The sequence below is a fragment of the Mixophyes fleayi genome, chromosome 4 (assembly GCF_038048845.1).
Source record: "Mixophyes fleayi isolate aMixFle1 chromosome 4, aMixFle1.hap1, whole genome shotgun sequence".
In the NCBI taxonomy this organism is placed as follows: domain Eukaryota; kingdom Metazoa; phylum Chordata; class Amphibia; order Anura; family Limnodynastidae; genus Mixophyes; species Mixophyes fleayi.
The window spans coordinates 53,930,464-53,950,537 of record NC_134405.1 but is presented as its reverse complement, the minus strand read 5'-3'; the positions used below and the strand labels follow the sequence as shown (position 1 = coordinate 53,950,537).

Sequence of the window (20,074 nt, the reverse complement as noted above, 5' to 3'; positions counted from 1 at the left end):
TCACTGTGGACACCACTGTGTTGGAATGTGTTGTTTTTTTTTTTTGTTTTACCTTCACCCTTTGCCCAGGGTGCATGGTCTATTCAAGGAGTCCATCCTACTAATAAATGTCTTTGAGCTCGGGGTCATCTCTCTAGCCCAGGATACATATTTTAAGGAATGTGCAGTCGGGGTCCACATGGATGACACCACACTGGTTTATCTGATCCATCGGGGTCCACTTACATTCCCAAGCCATAAGGGAAGCATCTTGTGTTCTGCAGTGGGCAGAGCATTTTTGTTCCACGCATCTTGAACCTACATTCCAGGGGTGGTCACCCGTAGGGTGGGCTTCCTAGTGGTCAATTCCTGGACCACTTAGGAAACAAAGTCATGTTCAATTCCTATACTGAAGTTTTATAGCATCTTGTAAATATATGGTGTTTCCTGAAAGTAGATATATTGGCGTAATGACTAAATCACAAGCTCCTTTTGTAACTTGCACAGACACAGCAGCTTGTCTCTTAGTTGTTCTGGCAGTTCCATGGATTTTCCAGTTCATCTACCTCTCACAATTCTGCTGATCCCTTGGATCCTGTGGAAGGTCAGTCTCTTTTGTCACATTGTGGGACCTGAATCTGGTTATAAAGGTCATGCAGGGTGTTCCTTCTGTTCCCTTGTGTCTCTGAGCTGGCAGATCTCTCCTATAGATATCCATACCGTGGCCTCTATGAAGGCAACTTTGATCTTTGTACAGTGCCATCATTTCAATCTATAGTGATCTCTGATTTTCCCATCACCTGGGAGTTGGTGGTACCATACTTGTACTCTTACAACTTCAGGGAAATGGTATTTCCCTCATTGGATGCAGTGTGTTGCCTGTGGATTTATCTGCCCTGTATCCTGTCAGTTCTGGTGCTCAGCCACCCTGTTTGTCCTCTTTGAGAGCCATACATTTGCAGCCCCTACTGGACCACCAGGTATAATAGGGGTACACATTTGCACCACATATAACACTGTTGCAGGAGCCCCAATTCCTACAGGACCACTAGGGAAGGTAAGACGCATTTCTTTTATTTACATTTAAAACAGGCACAGTTCAAAATCCTGGTGCACCATGCCAGGATTAACCTGGATTAACCACTTCAGCGCTGCATGCCACACTTCAACTAAGTACATTTATATGATATACATTTATTTTTACACCTGCTGTGCACAGTGTTGGAGTTTAACGAGTTTGACACAGCAGTGCCAGCCATTAACACTTCCAGTGCTGCAGCAGCCATATTCCACATGTGGGGCAAAAGGGGACCCAGCCACACGACCTAATTGTAATCTTTGGACCACATTTACGTACATGTATAATAATAATCTGTTTGAGTGTTAGGGTTCGTTTTTGGTCCACACATTAGGTTGTTGTTACACATGATGAGCCTGATTCTTCTTTGGACACAAGTTCCTTTGTGTGCTGTAACTTGTGTGAAGTTGCTCTGCGCATACTCGGAAACGGACATTACGGCAATGAACATATTTGCATGCAGTTCATGTCTGAAATCAACTAACACTTACCATGTACTTGAAGGGCAGAATAGGGTGGAGAAGGGGCGGGTGAATGTATGTAATTCACAGTAAGGGCGTGACGTGTGGATGATTCGAGTCAAGGGTTTCTCGCAAGTACGTGTCTTTTAGTCGTGCCATATCATTTACACCAACTCCAGGGCAGGTGTTGGTGTCTACTGATAGTGTTGACTAAAACAGCATAGTCTTTGTATTAAAAACTACACGTATGCGTGCCACTAGCTAGCACAAAACGTGTATGCAAGGAAGATAGGCTATAAAAACAGATTGTAGGTACAGTACACATGAAGAACTTTCTGATTTATCTATTTACTGTGAAAACAATGTTTTTCATGAGTTGTTTATTTTATAAAAAAAAAAAAAAAAATTGTGCATGCATTCTGATGGGACTTTATATCGCACATATGCATCTGCGTATCCTCCAGTCTTTCTGTCTATCTGCATATGGCAAGTAACGATTATCCAGTACGTACATGAGATCCGCTTGTATTTGGTCAGAAATACTCTCAAGTTCCATGCTTTATTTTTTTAAAAACAAGTTCCCAAACATGAATTAGACTCTATATTGGTCTAATTGCCCAATACTGTTGCTAATTTTGGAACATGTGTGAGCTTTACAATCACTCATTTAATAGTTATGAACTGTAATGACACAGGAAGAATGTCATCTATGTTCTATAATGGAAAGTATGAGAAGCACCTCATGCAATCAATCAATGGCTATGTAGTCTGTGTATATATGGGTGCAGGCTCAAGGATAGAACAGGAAGTGGACCATATTTTGTTTTATAGTTTAAAAATCTAGGCAAAATGTATGTATAAAATAATTGTTTTATAGTTGTAGCATTTGCGCAATTATATTCTAAAATCACCTTTTTACATTGTACCATACTCCCTGTTATTCTATAGCAACGTTTTATTGTGCTTTCAGGGGAACCAGCCCAGATCGATCACTTAGTATTTATGGTCCACGGTATCGGACCTGCCTGCGACCTTCAGTTCCGAAGCATTGTGCAATGTGGTGAGTCCATGTCAACTATAACCTCCATAAAGAAAGCTGTCAGCTGTGGGGTCTCTAGCACTGAACCTTGCCGGCAATGTACATGAATCTCTTTGCAGCTCAATGTAATTTATGGTTTTATTTTCTCCAGTGAATGATTTTCGGCTTGTGTCCTTGAATCTGCTCCACGCTCACTACAAGAAAGCCAACGAACAAGTGCAGATTGGAAGGGTGGAGTTCCTACCTGTGAACTGGCACAACGCTCTGCATGCTGATGCTACTGGAGTAGACAAGTGTGTACATGTCCGAGAGAGTTACATAATATAGTAACATGATAAATGAATGTATTAGTTATGCTATACTCTGGGCTTCCACTATGGTGTTCTGTGGCTGGCCATTGTCACTTAGAACTGCTCCAAGGATAAAATATTTTTATCTTTTATTTTTTCATACTAGTGACATACAGAGGATTACACTGCCCAGTATCAGCCGCCTGCGTCAGTTCACCAATGAGACTCTGTTGGATCTCTTCTTCTACAACAGCCCAACGTATGGCCAAACCATTGTAAACACTGTATGCGGGGAGATGAATCGCATCTACCAACTTTTTTTGGAGAGGAATCCCGCGTTTAAAGGATGTGTCTCTGTGACTGGACACAGCCTCGGTAGGTTAAGAATTCTAAATGGCAAGTTGAAAATAATTGGCATATCAATGGTCTGTTGTTTATATAGTGAGTTTCTATTTTATTGGGAGTTGATTAAATGTTGATGTGACTGAGGTTTTTTTCCTCGTTGGATTCCTGCCAACCTTGACCAATGGGTTCACTTGACCTGAGGCTATATAATGTAACCTCTTCTCTTTCTCAATGTCTTTTTTTTTTTTTTTTTTCTTCCATTTTCTTTTCCTGTCTTGCCAAATTGAGTAGGCAGAGTGTTTGTAATTGTAGTGAGTGTGTTTTTGTTTTACTGGATATGGGACTTACCTTTATACATTGCTATGGAGTCCACAAGGCCTTGGGGTCAAGACGCATGCGGGTTGCTACCTGGGGCCAGTGGTTAGCTCCCTGGGACCACACCTTTTCCCCTTGTTGATTGGGTAGATTTTCCACCTTTTAAATTCGAGGCTGCACATAAAAATGGGCCGGGCGTGTCATAAAGAGGCACACAGTACATACTACTGGGTGCACACTGGAGCTCAAGGCACCAATTTTAAGCCTGATTTGTGATTCTTCATCTATGTTTCTGGGAGAGCTAGATAGCTCTAGTTATGTTTTATTATTCTTTTAGTACCTTTTATGAAGCTCTGCAAGACACATTGTAAGATTGTTGGAGCCTTTGATTAAGAGTTACCTACTGACTAGAATCTCTGGGCTTGAGTCATTAAGGAAAGTAAGGCAAAAAAATGTTCTTCTGGACAAACCATGTTACAATGCACATAAGTTAAATACTGGCTGCTTAGTCGTAGCTTTATTTTTGCACTGAAATTTTAAGTTGATCTAGGTCATGCCCCACCCCAACTATAAATCTGACTTCACATTTACCTCCACCCCCAAAAGCAATATGTGCAAAGTTACTACTTTTTTATGCCTTGCTCTCCTTAATGACTTGGGCCCTCTGTGTGTAGATTGTATTCTTCAAATTACTAAGGCTGTAGAAAAGCCTCTGGAGCAATTTAGAGAATTATTACATTGGATGAAAAGTGTTTTAAGAGATTCCATATCTCTGCAGGAGTCTGCAACTAAGTATGGGGTAGCAGCGGCCTCTGTTTCTAGAGCTCTAGAATTAGGATGGAAGCTTTGTTTAAAGATACCCAGGGCAAGACTAACAGATACATTGTATTTATTTTATTTATGGAAATTATGAAGAACGGTATTGCTTTTCTATGTGAAGCTTCCTTGTCGGCAACCATTATAGCTTCAACAGTGATGGCAAGGAGAGCAAGGCTGTGGATTTGGTCAGCCTATTTAAAAAGCTGGTCATGCCTTCTCTTGAATGTTGTTTATTGTTTGGAGATAAACTAGATTCCATGGTTCAGAAAGTAACTGGAAAACACACCATTTACCACATAACATGAAGACACTATTGTCAGCACCCCATCAGAAGATATCGGCCTGGTACGCAATATTTCAGACAGTCTGGAACTAATATGCCTAGGCAGCTTTTCATGGATTTATGCCAGTTAATACCCAATGACTCATAGGAGACTCGGCTCCCAGAGTCTGTGGTAAGGAGCGCAATATAAATTATATACAAAGACGGATCCTAACTACACAGGATCAGTGGGTAAGGGATATTGTAGCCACAGGTTCCGAAATAGAATTCCGATTGTTTCCACAGAGAAATGTTTTTTATAAGAAAACAGGACTCTGGTCTCTACAGTGCAAAAACAACCATTAAGCAGCATTTTACAAACACTTCAGGGAAAACAAGTAATTTCACTAATTCCGGTCAATCAAAGAAGAACATAATTTTATTTTTACACCTTTGTGGTACAAAAGTACTCGGGAGACTTCAGGACAGTACTGAACAGATTCATCCAACTAAAGTAATTTCACATGGAAACAGTGAATTCCATTATAAAGGCAATAGAGGTAGGTATATATCTACTAGATGACTACCTGCTTATCTCATTAGCATCTCATCATCAGTGTTTTTTTCTCAGATTTTATGTTCTCCGTCTCCACTGTTAATTGATGTGCCTACCGTTCCAGCTTCAACATCGTCAAGAACATTAACCAAGGTGTTGGTGGTATTAATGACAGTACTAAGAAAGCAAGGGATCATGTTCTGGCCATACATGGACAATATTTTGGTGTAAGGAGGCTCACAAGACGCATCTCACAGAAGAATTGACAGAGTGATCAGTTTCCTACAGTCATGGATGCATCATCAACAGAAACAAGTCAATTGATGCCATAACAGTTCCTAGGTGTATATATAAACACAGCAGAGAACAGAGTGACCATTTCAAAGGAAAGAATGGACAAAATAGAGTGGTTGATTTTTTTTTACGTTCTAGATCAACAAAATCCTTCAATAAGAGATTGTTTCAGTCTTCTAGGTATGTTTACATCCACAGTAGGAGTTATACCATGGGCAAGGTGGCAGATGAGAACCCTGCAACTAGAATTACTTAAACTATGGATTCATAGACAAGAGTTCCTGGATCAAGAAATCAAGATAACAGAGGCAACCAGAGAGGCTCTCAATTGGTGGAAGGAATCCGTAAAGGAAAATCCATCTCAGAACCAGAGTGACTTATTCTGACTGATTCCAGTGTCAAGGGGTGTGGGGGACATTTAAGCTCACATGGTACAGGATTCCTAGCGTCAATACGAAGGGCAGCTACATAAATATCCTTGAAATGCAAGCTGTTTGGAAAGCAATTACATATTTTCAGCTTGTCTTACACCATACACATCTCAAGGTACTCTCTGACAACCAGACAGTAGTAGCATCATCGGTCACAGTTTGGGCAGTAAGCAACATAGGTTCTCTAGTGCGAGATGATGTCAACCATTGTCAGTATCACCAAGGAGAATGGTTTTTTGAATGAAGAGGTGTTTCGGATACAGATAGAAAGGTTTGGCCTACCACAAATAAATTTAATTGTAACAGGTCAAAATATCAAGCTGAATCTTTTTTTTTGTTTTTGCCTGCCACAGTGATCCCCAAATTTCTTCTAGGATACATATTCTCCTCCATTTCTTTGCATCCTAAGAATTCTGAGAAAGATAAAGATTAAAAATGAAGACGTAGCAATTACATAAATTCTCCCCTCCTGGCGTCAGCGACCATGGTTTTCCATAGTCTGGGAAAGTACACTTTGCTTGATGGAAATTGAGTGGACATTGCTCAGGAGCAAAAGGAGGCTCTAGTCAAGTAATTGAAGTCTTGTAACAAGCTAGGAGACAAATTCTTCAATCATTTATTGTAAAATTTGGAGAAAGTTTATCTGCTGGTGCAAACAATACTCAATTAGTCAATTGACACCAAATATTCCAAAATTATTGGATTTTCTAACAAGAGTTTGGCTGACAAGACTCTGAAAGTTCAGGTCTCCGCATTAAGTATCCTTTTGCATGCTAGATTAGCATTGGACAACTTACTAATATGTTGCTTCCAAGCAGTTAAAATAATTTGTCCATACATTAAACCATTTGAAACACCATGGGATCATAATCTCATACTGGACTCACTAGTAGCAAGTCCAAGTACAAACAACTTTTCTCAAGTGGCTTACTCTTTAAGTATTATTCCTAATATCATATAGTGGTATTTAGGACAAATCCAAGGTTTATGCTTAAAGCTAGGTCTGATTTTCATATAAACCAGCATTTTTTTTCACAAGCAGAGAAAGAAGAGAAATCTTCTACATACACTAGGTGTGGTGAGAGTAATTTCCATATATGTGCACAGAACAAAGAAACGAAGACTGATCATCTCATTGTCTTACCTTCTGGAATATGACAGGGGCATGCCCCATCAAAAAATACCTTTAATTAGATGTATTTGTGGGGGGTCATCATACACATATATAGGGGGAAAGGTCTTGAGGTGTCCAGCATTATAAAGGCACATTCAACAAGAGCAGTGGCAAAGAGCTCCAGTATCGACAAGTGAAATTTGGTAAATCTCCAAGATGGTCTACAGTCCACACCTTTACAAAACATTACATGTTCGTGAAACCAGTAACAAGCTCAATTTGGAAGGATAATCCTTCTGACTTGAGATCATTAAATATTTAATTTGTGCATTTAAAATGGTGTTGCTAATTGACCCCCTTATTACTGCTTGGGTGCAGCCAATTGGTCAGGGCTACCAGAGACTCCAAAGAGGAAATAAATAAGATTTACCTGTTAATTTTCTTTCCTCTAGGGGCTCCATGGCAGCCCTAATATTCCCACCATTGTTGTGTTTTATATTTTTTCAGAAGTAGTTTTAGAAATTACTTGTATACACTGAGGAAGAGGAGGAGTCGCATTATTTACCCTCAGGTGTTTTCCTGCTCGGTTGAATAGAAAGTTAACCCATTGCTCAAGGCTGCCATGGAGTCCTTCGATGAAAGAAAAGGAACAGGTCAACATAATTTGTTTCACATTATTAGACTGGATTTTGCAAATAAATAGCAGAGGGTTCTCCTGTCATTGGTGATGAGGTGTCCTCCACACATTATACTGATCTGCTGAGCAAAAAACATGATCAATGATGAACTCCGCTTATTTTATTTTAGTATACACTCTTTATGCAAAGTAACTTATATCTGTATATGTTATTGAACATGTATACCCCCTTGTTAGGGTATAATGAAATTAATTTCACTAGTGGCATTCTTGTTTGTGGCTTGCCAAAGGGACTTTGGACTTGATTATGTTCTTTTTTTTTTTGGGATGAAACAAAATAATTTTTAAATGGCCAGATTGATTCTTTCTAGTGTGCTCTTTCTTTCTGTCGGCCAGCTTTCATAATGAACTTTGTCTCGAGAGGCTGCTGTCTTCTCTAGTCGTGCATTGGATTCATAGGCTTTTAGAAACTATTATGGAGATTGATCAGTAAAGATCCCCACTAATTGTTAATATTGGGACCTGCTGATTTAGAAAATGAGCTGGGAGCTGGGTAGGCACACCCGGTAAAGGACAGTGTGGTAAAGCGGGGGTAGTCTTAAAAGATCTTGTTGTTTGTTGGCAAGCCTCCTTAAGCAAATGGACTTGTTAATATGCTTTGTAAGATGCTACTGTGGGGCATTTCCCAAATTGTCGTCTTTTGCTTTGTAGAGTCAAATGCTATCAATCTCACAATAGTTTTACTAAGAAAAATGTGGTCTTATGCACATTGCAAAACATACACGTCTCAACAATGTACCACTGTGTCTATTCTATAGGATCTCTCATTCTGTTCGATCTACTCACTAACCAGGTCGATCCCACGCTAAGTAGTCGCCTCAGAGCAAAGGTAAATTCTAATGCTTTGTTTTATTTATTTATTTTATTATTTTAAATTCTATTTTCACTAGTTTTTATTATTTTTTTAAAAAAATTGTGCCTAACACCAACTTGTACCATAATACATGTTTATGATGCTGCATCTGGATTGTAAAGTACACACTAGGCTTCAGTCTACAAGCAGACTAGCTAGATTACCTACGCACATCTTACTATTGGGTGAATGGTGGGTAAAACTGTGAAACTGGGCAGCTTATATCTGCTTCAAAACACACCAGGCACTGAGCCTTGGAGAATTTAAGATTTAGAAGTTTGCAACAAGGGAACCTGATGAGAAATAATTACAGAAGCAACTCACTAATCCGCTTGTTAATGGGGGGAAAAGATTACATTTAATGGTGATAAGCTGTATGTTCTAACATCCCAAAATGTTATTTTGAATTCAACTCTTTATTGCAGGCTTCAGAGTACAATGCAGAACCTCAGACACCCAAACAAACACTGAAAGATGTCCTAGAAGCGTTGGAACTGCCCGAGTTTCTCAGTGTGTTTGAGAAAGAAATGATCGACATAGAAACTCTGGTAATCCTGACATCATGTATAGCACATAATGTTGTGCTGCATTCTGTTTGTGTTGAAAGACTGGTTTTGTGTACATTTAATTTTTACTCATATTCAGTGCTGGATGGTTGTGTTTGGCTACAGGCTATGTGCACAGATCAAGAGTTGAAGGGTTTAGGAATCCCTTTGGGACCAAGGAAGAAAATCCTCCAATATGTAAAACGCAGAGGGCACCTAAAGGTAACTATATCCAATTTTCTATATTGGTGGTAGAATGTATTGTTGCACTATCCGTCCATAGGCAGAATGACAAGTAATCAGTGATGGCTTGACATGGTAGAATAAGAGGTTGTGATGGTAATATGTGTCTTACAATCCTTTTGCTTCTATTTAAACCTCAAAATATGAGTTAACAGAGAGTGAAACTGCATATTGAAGCATTCACAAATGATTACAATATATGTCACAATTTTGATGACTTTTTATGCTAAATGTATACAATCATTTTTTGTTACCAATAATTCTTCCAGCACACTCTTAAACTGATGTTCTTTGGAAAAAATACTTCCATGACAATTAAGCCTTATCATAAATAGCATTAACCCTCATAAGTTCCTTAATCTTTTACATATCTACTTATATATTTTTGTTAAGTTTTCTCATTTGTATCAACCAATTTAGAGCTTATAGTCCTTGATGTAACCAATGTGTGAGATGCAGGTAAATGACCATTCTGATTAAGTTAATATTATGATAAAATTGTCTAATACGAGGCAAGTTATTAAGCAAATTAGATGAATATACCAGTGGTCTGTTCACATAAGTAAATTTCTCCTTAAATCCTTAAACGCCCAGCTTCTGGTGCCCAGACTCAAGATGAGTCCTTGAAATCAGTAGTAAACAGCATAGAACTTGACAAGTTTTTGGTTGTTTGGACATCAAGGACATATATTTACACTTTTAGATCTGGGAAGATCATCGGTTTATTCTCAGGTTTGCTATTCAGGCCGATCATCACCAGTTTCTGACTCTTGGCTGTTGGGCTCCCCGCGGCCTCGAGGGTTTTCATCAAGGCTATGTACATCTATTTAGCTGTCCAAGGGAGTGATGATCATTCCTTACTTGGACAATCTTCTCATCAAGGCAAAGCCACAATCAGTGCTTCTGTCCCATGTACAGGTGAGTGCACAGACACTGGAATCCTATGGCTGGATTCTGAAATCCAGATTTTCTGTCACGGATGCTATTTTTGCGTTTTTTTTTTTTTTTCTACGCCCAGAGGCAGAGGGTGTTTATGTCAAGATTCAGACTTTAGAGAAAATGGAAAGGTCTCCGTTCGTGCCAAAGAGACTTTAGTACACTTCAACATGAAGGTTCTGTTGCTCAGTTTATGCGGGGGAGTTTCAGTTGGAACTCGTATTGAGGTGAAACAGATCTGACATATATATTTCCAGTCAGGTGATACGTCTCTTCCCCATAGGTGCGTCATTTGCTCCTTTGGTGACTACAGAGGGAGAATTTCTGCAGAGGTTTTCCATTCTCGATCTGAGATTGGACTTTGGTGAAGATGGACTAAATCTTGGTCTTTGGACCTTTTAGGAATCCAAGCTTTCAATCAGTTTGTTGGAACTACATGCAGTGTCCCATACTCTGGTCAGCGTGGACAATCTGCTGCGTGTAGAGCAGTGAAGGTACAGTCAAACAATACTATGACTGTGACATACCTAAATCCCCAGGACGGCACTAGGACTCTGGCCATGCGGGAGACTTGCATGATCTTTCAGTGGGCCAAAAGTTCAGGCCATCATGACAGTCTTTTTATTCCAGGGATTGAGAATTGGGAGGCAGACTCTTCATCACAGCGATAGATCTCTACATTCTGAGGTGTTTTGCCAGATTGTGCAAAACTTTACTACAGGAGGGAACAGGTAAACCAGGTGGAAATACCATGAAATCTGGAAACAAACAGGGATATCAGGAAATGGGTTAGAACAACCTCTGAGTTGGACTTCGACTCTAAGCAGAACATAATTATACATATGCACCCTTAATAAATGGGTGAGGTGGATACCTGAAGCAGGGCTGCATGGTGAAAGCTGTCGGCATAAATCAGTGTGTTTCGGTCATTTTCTTGACTGAAAAGTCAGGAGGCCAAGGACATACCATCAGGGTTCTTGTAGTTGTTAGTCAAGAAAGTTAATATCTGAGAAGAATGTTATGTGGCTCCGTTTCAGACAATCAAGAGTATTGAAGCCCACAATAGCGATTTGGAGTTTCTTATGCCCTTCATACCCTGATCATTCCAATGGCTATGTTTTTGGCAGTCTTTTACCCCTGCTACAGTAGATTTTGGCTGGAATTTGGTACATCTGCTTAATGGTCCCTTGGTCTGGCCTCCTTGTATCTGCCCCTTACCATGTGGATGATTGTTTTGTACCTATAACAGTTTCCCACTGAGTGGTTAATTACTTAAATATATTTGTACTGCTCACTGACCATTATAGTCTCCCGCCAGCCTGTTATCCAGGACCCTGACAACCAATTTGTTGCCCATTTGCTTGTGCACAGCTTCACCATACTTCTTCCTTACTCTCTCTCCCATCCAGGCAGCATTCAGTAACTGCATACTGCCATGACTGGTCTATTGTTATCCATCTTCTAAGGGTGCCTTGTTTTGTTTAGAGGCCTGATCATTCCACCTTTTTAAAGATATATATTTTTTTTTTTTACTTTTATATTTCCATGTCATTTACACTGTTTATGAAGTGTTTTGCCAACTAATCCTGTATTGCTTTTAACATTGTTCCTCTACATATTGAATGGTCATTCTTATTTAATTTATTAAAATCCTGTGAGTGCTTTCATGCTGTTTTTATCCTGTTTACTACTTCCTGTATGATATGCACCCAACAGATTATCTCCTGATTGCCATCCAGTTTGTTCTAAATTATATTTATACAATGGGATGTACTAATTAAAAAAATAATACTTAATGGTATTAATCTCTAGTCCATATTCATAGGAATCTAATTTCACAACGGAAACTTCTCTTGTGGGTGACCTAACGCAACCTCCGCTTTCCTCTGGAAGCACTTTGAATGTGGTGAATTATGAATACTTTGATGTCGGAATTGGACAGGTGAGACCCAAACAAATGTGCTCTGTCGTTGTTTTAACAAATGGGAGCTTTATTTATAAAAGGGATCGTGTTAGGACCTTCTAAAAAATATCCTGCAATTTGTAACATTGAGGGCGTCTAAAGGGTATTACATAGTTAACGGGATCTATAGTATTGCATGCTCTTTTGTTGTTGATATGCTTTCATTTTTAAAGAGATATTATACTTTACAGACAAAATTCCTAATTTCAAGCCCATGATTTTTATGTTTTGTGTAATCCCTATGCTGGTGCCAGATAAGGAGGTTTTGCAGCCATTAGAACAGCCATGGGCAATAGGCGGCCCAAGGGCCTCATTCGGCCCCCTGAGACTTCATCTGTGGCCTCTGGCTTCTTCCTGCTTTATTGTCAGATTTTTTTTTATAGCTTCTAACACTTGTTTCAAATGCCTGCTTATATGTTATTATAGATGTTTCTTTATTTGGTTAAATATATTGTTTTAACTCTTTACTGTGATATGTGTGGGTATGTGAGGCCCCTTTGAAGGTCAGAGGGGTGCACCATGCTGAAGCGCATTGTGCTGCCCACCAAAGCAATGGAATGTAGCACATAAAAGTGTGTCTTTTGCACATTGTACTGAAAGGGAGATGCTACAGTTGTGCTCACGCTGTAGATATGTGGCATACCCTTTTCCGTAGAGGCACACAGATGCTTTGGACTCATTCATATTTGAGTCCTATCAACTGTTATTTTTTTAATCTATATTTCCCTGCTCGTACTGGGACGTGTATGCTCCTGAGTTCCTGGCACATATCTTTGTTTTGGTCAATGAATGTTGCAGGCAGTGTTCATAAAGCATGTGCTTATGTGACCGGAACTCAGAGCTTGCACTTTCTGACATCTGGGAAATAGAGCATATACTGCTGCTCTCTTATGGCTAAAGGTACAGAGGCACACAGGATGCCAGTGTGCCACTGTCCTTTTAGTGGTCCCTTGTAATCTCAGCCAATGCAGTCTCCCCTGTCTCTCCCTTCCTTGCATACTATCAATATAGATGACATTTTGCTGGCTTCTTCAGAAGGGTTAACAGTGAGCTGCTGTACCCCCCTGATAAATCACAGAGATTGCACTTGCTAGTAACCTATAAACTAGAAGTTCATCTATCGTGTGTCTAGTCTGAATTTGTGATCCCAGTTATACAAGCTGTTCCTGGCCCAGTGACGTTCTTTACAAATGAGGCATACTTAACTTTTAATTTGTTTTCAGGTTAGAATCGATTACCCCCAACTCAGCTTCCATCCACAAATTTTCTTTGCCTGGGGTTCCCCCATTGGAATGTTCCTGACTGTACGAGGTTTGAAGAGGATTGACCCCAACTACCAGTTCCCCACATGCAAACGTTTCTTTAATATCTATCATCCAGTAGGTATAGAAAGGTTTTCCTATATACTGATTACCTTTTTTCAGGTTTTTTTTTTCATATGAATGACAATGCTAGAGGCAGAAATTCATAAGTAGATTAGTTTGTGTTCTAATTATTTTTTGACTACTTATATTTGTAGTTTGACCCAGTCGCTTACAGGATTGAGCCCATGGTACTCAGGGAAGAGGAGTTTGAGCCAATGCTGATACCTCACCATAAGGGCAGGAAGAGAATGCACTTAGGTAACTCAATTCCACTTTGTACCATCACTTTGCTTTTTCTGCAATGCCTTAATTTACATTATTTAGGCTCTCTCCCTCATTATACCAAAGTATATTGATGTATTTTTTCATATCTGTGGAATCAAATTCCATTGACTAAGTTTTAATTGATGTCATTGAATAAATGGTCACACAATTGTGTTTTATTCTCTTATATCTGACACCAAGTTTATGTTTGAAATGTCACTGACTTCATTCTCATTTCCTCACAGAATTGAAGGAAGGGCTAACACGCATGGGCACAGACATCTTGGGCTCCCTGCGGGTCGCCTGGCAAACATTTACCCGACCCCCTATGCCTTCCTTACCACCTTCTACAGCTGAAGCTGCACCATTGTCCGTGTCTAACCTTTCACTTGCAACAGAAGCCAATTCTGGTAATTTGCACATACTTTTGTGACACAAAATAAATCATACACTGTTTAACTGATAAAATGACAATTGTTCTAGTCTTCGTGTATATTATCATCATCAGCTATTTATATAGCACCACTAATTCTGCAGCGATGTATAAAGAACTCACTCACATCAGTCCCTGCCCCATTGGAGCTCAGTCTAAATTCCCTAGCACACACAGACACAGATTATATCTTTATGTATGTTGTCAGAATACTGGGTCTTGTATGCGTGCCAACCTGTTTGTAGTGCACCAAACACCACCAAGTTTTTCTGTAATATTTTCTCTTTACCTGGTATCGCTTGGGTACAAACTACACTACCATATATATAATTTGACCTGTACTCCACAGGCTGACACACAGGGGAATACCTACCCCAATGCCCAGTACTCAGCCTACCATGTGAGAGCTTCAGTAGTCCGTTCCCAGATTCTGCTCTGCTATTCCGTTCGAATGTCACCCTGCTTTGAATGGGCACACATTGGATTGAGACTAATGGATTTTGGATTAGGTTTAGTAACTTCTTTAGATTGTGATCTCTTCTTCCATACAGTCCAGCGGGAACTGTAATTCCAAGCCATCATCATCATCATCATCATCATAAATGATGCCTTTTTGTAAAGTGCCTCCATGCAGCAGGCATTTTCACTGGCATCCTTTTTTCTTCATTTATATGTTCCTGGTACAAAGAATGAAGTTGCTAGCCACTTCTGTAATTTGCAGAAGGAATTAGACAATGGATGAGTTGAGTCCTAGTCATTTAAGAATGGTCTTCTTTAAGAGGAAGATGGCACTTTCGAAGGATGTGCAGGTCTTTTGGCAGGGAGATATGTGGGGCATTCTCCATATAATGCTCTTATTGTACCTTGGGATTTGAATCCTGTTTTTTAACATCCTTTCGAACGGTTGTATCTGGTGGCGATGATTTTTTTTATGGGAACATTTTTGTCCTCGCTGGCTATCTCCATAGCGCGAAGAGCATGGGGATTCTGTCTTGTAGAACACCATAGCTCTTTTTCTCATGAGAATAGGAATTTTCTTTGCACTAAACTTTTTAAAGTGCCAAGCTCCTGGTCTGAACCTCTATATCCTATGGTTGTGGTGTCCCCGAATGGAATTCAAGAAAAGGATTTAACCTAAGTATAAAAATCCCATATTTTATTAGTGACATTGTATAGCTAAAAAAGAAGTGTGAACTGTGGATAATTTAAACCATTTAATTTGGAATCAAAACATCATATTAAAAACAACATCAGTAAAATCATGTATCTCATAGAAAATAATCTTAAAAAAAACCTTTTAAAGATGCACTTAAAAATACATACTATATCTGAGAAGTTTGATCCCACTCTCAAGAGAGATAGAAATGCAGACTTAGTTAATGTCCAGATATATCTGACTATTTAATAATAGATTTTAATGACCAGACAATGAGTCCTGGTGTGACCTGAATGACTTTATCAGAAAGTTAACCAATTATAAAGCAATATTAACAAAACACACTTTGTGTGCTAGGTGGACAAGTAATTAGCCACTAAGCCAACTTAATTAGTTGTCTTCAGTGCGGTCCTCAAGTATATGAAATGTCACTTTGGCTAAAGGACCTCTTTTTTTTTTTTTTTCTTTGCTATAAAATAAAAGTTCACTGGTATCTTACCAGACAGTGTGGAGCAGTCAAATCGGAACTTTCGGCAGGGAGTGGTATAGCTGTACTTTCCACCTCTGTAGATGTTGATAGTATGGCAGTGATTGAGATGCCCACGGGTATAGATACCAAAATATTTAGTTCCTAGGTTCCTTAGGTCCTCTTGTGCACTAAGTTCATGTAGATAGAGGTCACAATGTGTAGTCAGATTGGCCGCAAGCAGAAAAACTTTGCTGTATATCCACACTCTATATTCCAGAGGGGTAATATCAAAATCAGTAATAAGATCAAATTCAGCCCAGGCTGACGAGTTTCTCAAAGACATCAATGTAACTAGTAGCCTTGCTGGAACAATTAGAACAAGGCGGTTCATATTTAAGCTACTCTCTATAGGGACAATATGCAACTAAACCACTCAAATTTAGGACAATGGGCTTCTAGGTAATGCCATTTACATGGTCGCCTTTTGAAGTCCTCTCTTTTACCACTGGGTATTATGCAGCTTCAGAGAGAGGAATCTCAAATAAACTGGCACTTCACCCTCTGGATGTAGAGCGCTATCTGCAGATTTACCTCTACAGGTTCATTCTTTTTGATGGACACTTGAAGGGAGGTGAGTTCTTCTCTCAGGTCATCTGCCACTGGGTTATGAAGGCAATCCTGCAGGTTTATTCAGGCCTTATAAAACAAAAACAGTAACCGTAAAAACACTGCTAATTAGAATGGCTGTATCAACACAATCATGGCATCACCGTTTAAATCAATGGTGACGGCAGAGTGGGACAGTGCAAGGCATCTCTCATCTCTCAGAACAGTAAGAGACTGCACACACAACAGTTGATTTATATACATTTCCTTCATGTAGCTTGGAGTATAGAGGTCAGAGAAGCTGATTAGCAGTGCACAGCATGGACAGCTGTGCTGTTTGGAGCGGGACCGGAGGTGCTGTAGAGTGCCTTCACTGCTGGCGAGGCTCCACTTGCAAGGCGTCCTTAAGTCCATTTTTGCGGCAGCTAGTGCTTCCCTGTGGGCCGCTTTTGTATTGATATGGGTTAACAAAGCTGTAGAATGCTGATCAGTATAGCTGTCTGAGGGTTTGTTGGCCCGGAGACTGCTTCCTTTTATGATTCACAGTCTGAAACAAGGAGAGTTCTTGGTAGCTCTAGACATTAAGGATGCCCATCTGGGAGGGTAATATGTCCCTCCTTAGGTTTGCGGTTCAGTTGGATCACTACCAATTCCATGCACTTCCTTTTGTCTGACCATGGCTCCACTGGTCTTCGCAAAGGTCATGGCTGCGCTGTTGCTGTCCAAGGGGATTACGATCATCCCTTACCAGAATGATCATCTTCTAAAAGCAGAGTCCCCCGCGGTTCTCCTGTCTCTTGGTTGGATCCTTCAAGAAGTCCAAGTTGACTCCAACTCATCGGAGGATCTTTTTGGGACTTCTGTTCGACAACCAACAACAGCAGGTGTTCTTGCCACCGTACAAAATTCAGGCTTTACAGACGATGGTAAGTTCTCTGTTAACTGTCAAACAGACCTATGTACACTTTTGCATGAGGGTTCTGGGCAAGATGGTATCAACTTTTGAGGAGGTCCAGTTAACTTTGTTTCACGCATGGAAGTTCCAGCTGGAACCCCTTTCGAAGTGGAACAGATCCCACCTGAATCTGTCTGGTCAGGTACTCTGTGTTTCTGCTTGTGAATATATCGGGTTTTCTGGCCCAATGCTACCCACTTCACGCTGGTTGGCCACCCACGGGTGCCTTCTTATGCCAGGGAAGTCTACCCAGTACCTTCTATTATTCGTAAAGTCACTCAGGCAATGCAGTTAGAAAAGTACAACAGTACATTTATTGTCATACAAACACCACTAGAATATTATGTACACACAGTAAATTAATGCCAGGCAGGTTTACCACATCATCTGTAACACTTTAAACTAGTGGGGTAAGGGACAGTCACCTGGCTGTCCAGACTTCACGGCCCATGGATCTCTCCCAGCTGCATATATAGACTCTAGTAGATAACAACAACTCAAAACTAGATCTTGCACTCTTCATGAATGAAATCCCAGAATGTACACCCCATGGAGTGGCTCCTTATGTCTCGGGTCTAATTTCCACAGGGTTTCCCCTCCTTAGGCAAACCCCTGGGTCTATTCTTCTTAACCATTGGTCAGTGCAGGACTAGAGGGGGTTGGAGAGGGCAGTGAAGATGAGCTGTCCTTCCACAGAAGCCCCCTGCTGGGATGCAGACAGAACATCTGGACTAGTCCTAAGGAGAACAATTGATACTAATTGGCTTCCCCTACTTCCAAGGATAAGGTAGCAGTGAGCCCTTCCTATAATTAACCCCTTACACTACTTTGTGATGTCACAGGGTCCCCAGCTGTTCCATGCTTCCTGTAGAGCAGGGGTAGGCAACCTGCGGCTCTCCAGGTGTTGTGAAACTACAAATCCCAGCATGCCTTGCCATCTATCTGCTGGTTATCTACTGGCAAAGCATGCTGGGACTTGTAGTTTCACAACACCTGGAGAGCCGCAGGTTGCCTACCCCTGCTGTAGAGGAAGGAGGGGAGAGAATGAATGCAGCTCCAGCCCTCTCACCTGTATCCTGGACACCACCTGATTTTTACCCATAACGCTTCTGGCATCACTTTAAGGACAATGAATAACAAACTCACTGCCACATCTTCAATAAACAATACACAACATACATATTTACACTGAGCTACAATGTCCCCTTAGCCACATGTAATTAGACAATGCAGTAGTAGTCTGGTGAACTGGGGAACAAAAGCAAGGGCTATAAAAAGTACTTGCGATAATCCACATTATGTGAGAAACGAGAACCAGAATGGTTACAGGGTTATCACACTTGTTTTGTCACACTGCTCCAGGGCCTCAGTCAGTCGCTCCTTTGGTGACTGCAGAAAGACAATCTCTGCAGGGGTTGACCATTCTCCATCTGGGATTGGACCTTGATTACAATGGATGCCAGCCTTCTGGACTGGGGTGCCGTCTACCTTCATGCCCGGATTCAGTGTCTTTGGACTCTGTTAGGATCCAAACTTCCAATCAGTGTATTGGAACTGCAAGCAGTGTTCTGCACTCTGATCAGCGTGCAACATTTGCTGCAGGGAAAGGCGATAAAGATACAGTCAGATAATGCCAGCGCAGGGGCATGCCTCAATCACCAGGGTGGCACAAAGTGTCCTTTAGCCATGCGAGAGATGTACAGGTTCTTTTGGTGGGCTGAATCTCGCGTTCAGGCGGTCATGGCAATTTTCATTTCAGGAGTATTAAATTGGGAAGCTGATTTTCTCAGCAGGTGGACTCTGCATCCGGAGGTGTTTCGTCAGTTGATAGACGGGTGGTGTCAACGAGACGTCGACAGCGTCTCATTAAAGTTCTCCCTGGCCAGAGATTCTCTGGCTGTTTCAGTAGATGCTATGTCTGTTCCTTGGCAGTTCCACTTAGTTTACCTATTCTCACCGGTGGCCATGCTTCCCGAGGGTCTAAAAAAAAAAGGAAAGGAGAGAGATTGCATTCCAGTCATTCTGGTGGCACTGGATTGGCCTTGGAGTACCGACGTTCTCTCCTTGGTTGGGGTTCGGTTGTGGTGTCTGCCACTACGACCAGTCCTGTAAAGACCATTTTATCATCTCTGTTTAAAACTTCTGGCTTTAACGGCATTGCTGATGATCCTTCGAGGTAAGGGTTTGTCTGAGTGCATGGTACAAACCATGCTTCAGGCTCACAAACTAGATTCAGCTAAAATATATCATTATGTCTGGAGGACATATATTGCTTGCTGTGAAAGAAAGGGATACCTTACCTCCTCTTTTCGGTTGTCCAGGTTGCTTATGTTCCTGCTGGATGTGCTGGATGCTGGTCTGCTCCTTCGTTCACTTAAGGGTCAGGTGTTGGCTCTTTCGGTCTTCTTTCAAAGAAGATTTGCTATGATGCCTGATGTTCAAACTTTCATTCAGGGGGTAGTTCATGCAAAGCCTCCATATGTTCCCCCGGTAGCGTCTTGGGATTGAAACTTGGTGTTAAATGCTTTACAGCATTCCCAATTTGAACCCTTGGACCTGGTGGATTTAAAGTTTTTGACTTGGCCATCTTGTCTGCTGGAAGAGTTT

General features: G+C 40.7%; 1 protein-coding gene across 2 annotated transcripts in view; it reads left to right on the top strand.

Moving 5' to 3' along the window:
- The window catches only part of DDHD2 (DDHD domain containing 2), a 53,080-nt gene that overhangs the window by 22,247 nt on the left and 10,759 nt on the right, over window positions 1-20,074 (top strand). For both annotated transcript variants that reach the window (XM_075207027.1, XM_075207028.1), the window contains 10 exons: window positions 2,489-2,578; window positions 2,709-2,850; window positions 3,014-3,222; window positions 8,439-8,509; window positions 8,959-9,081; window positions 9,205-9,300; window positions 12,083-12,199; window positions 13,444-13,599; window positions 13,740-13,842; window positions 14,094-14,258. In XM_075207027.1, coding sequence (XP_075063128.1) covers window positions 2,489-2,578; window positions 2,709-2,850; window positions 3,014-3,222; window positions 8,439-8,509; window positions 8,959-9,081; window positions 9,205-9,300; window positions 12,083-12,199; window positions 13,444-13,599; window positions 13,740-13,842; window positions 14,094-14,258 — 1,272 coding nt within the window. The remainder of the gene's footprint in view (window positions 1-2,488; window positions 2,579-2,708; window positions 2,851-3,013; window positions 3,223-8,438; window positions 8,510-8,958; window positions 9,082-9,204; window positions 9,301-12,082; window positions 12,200-13,443; window positions 13,600-13,739; window positions 13,843-14,093; window positions 14,259-20,074) is intronic.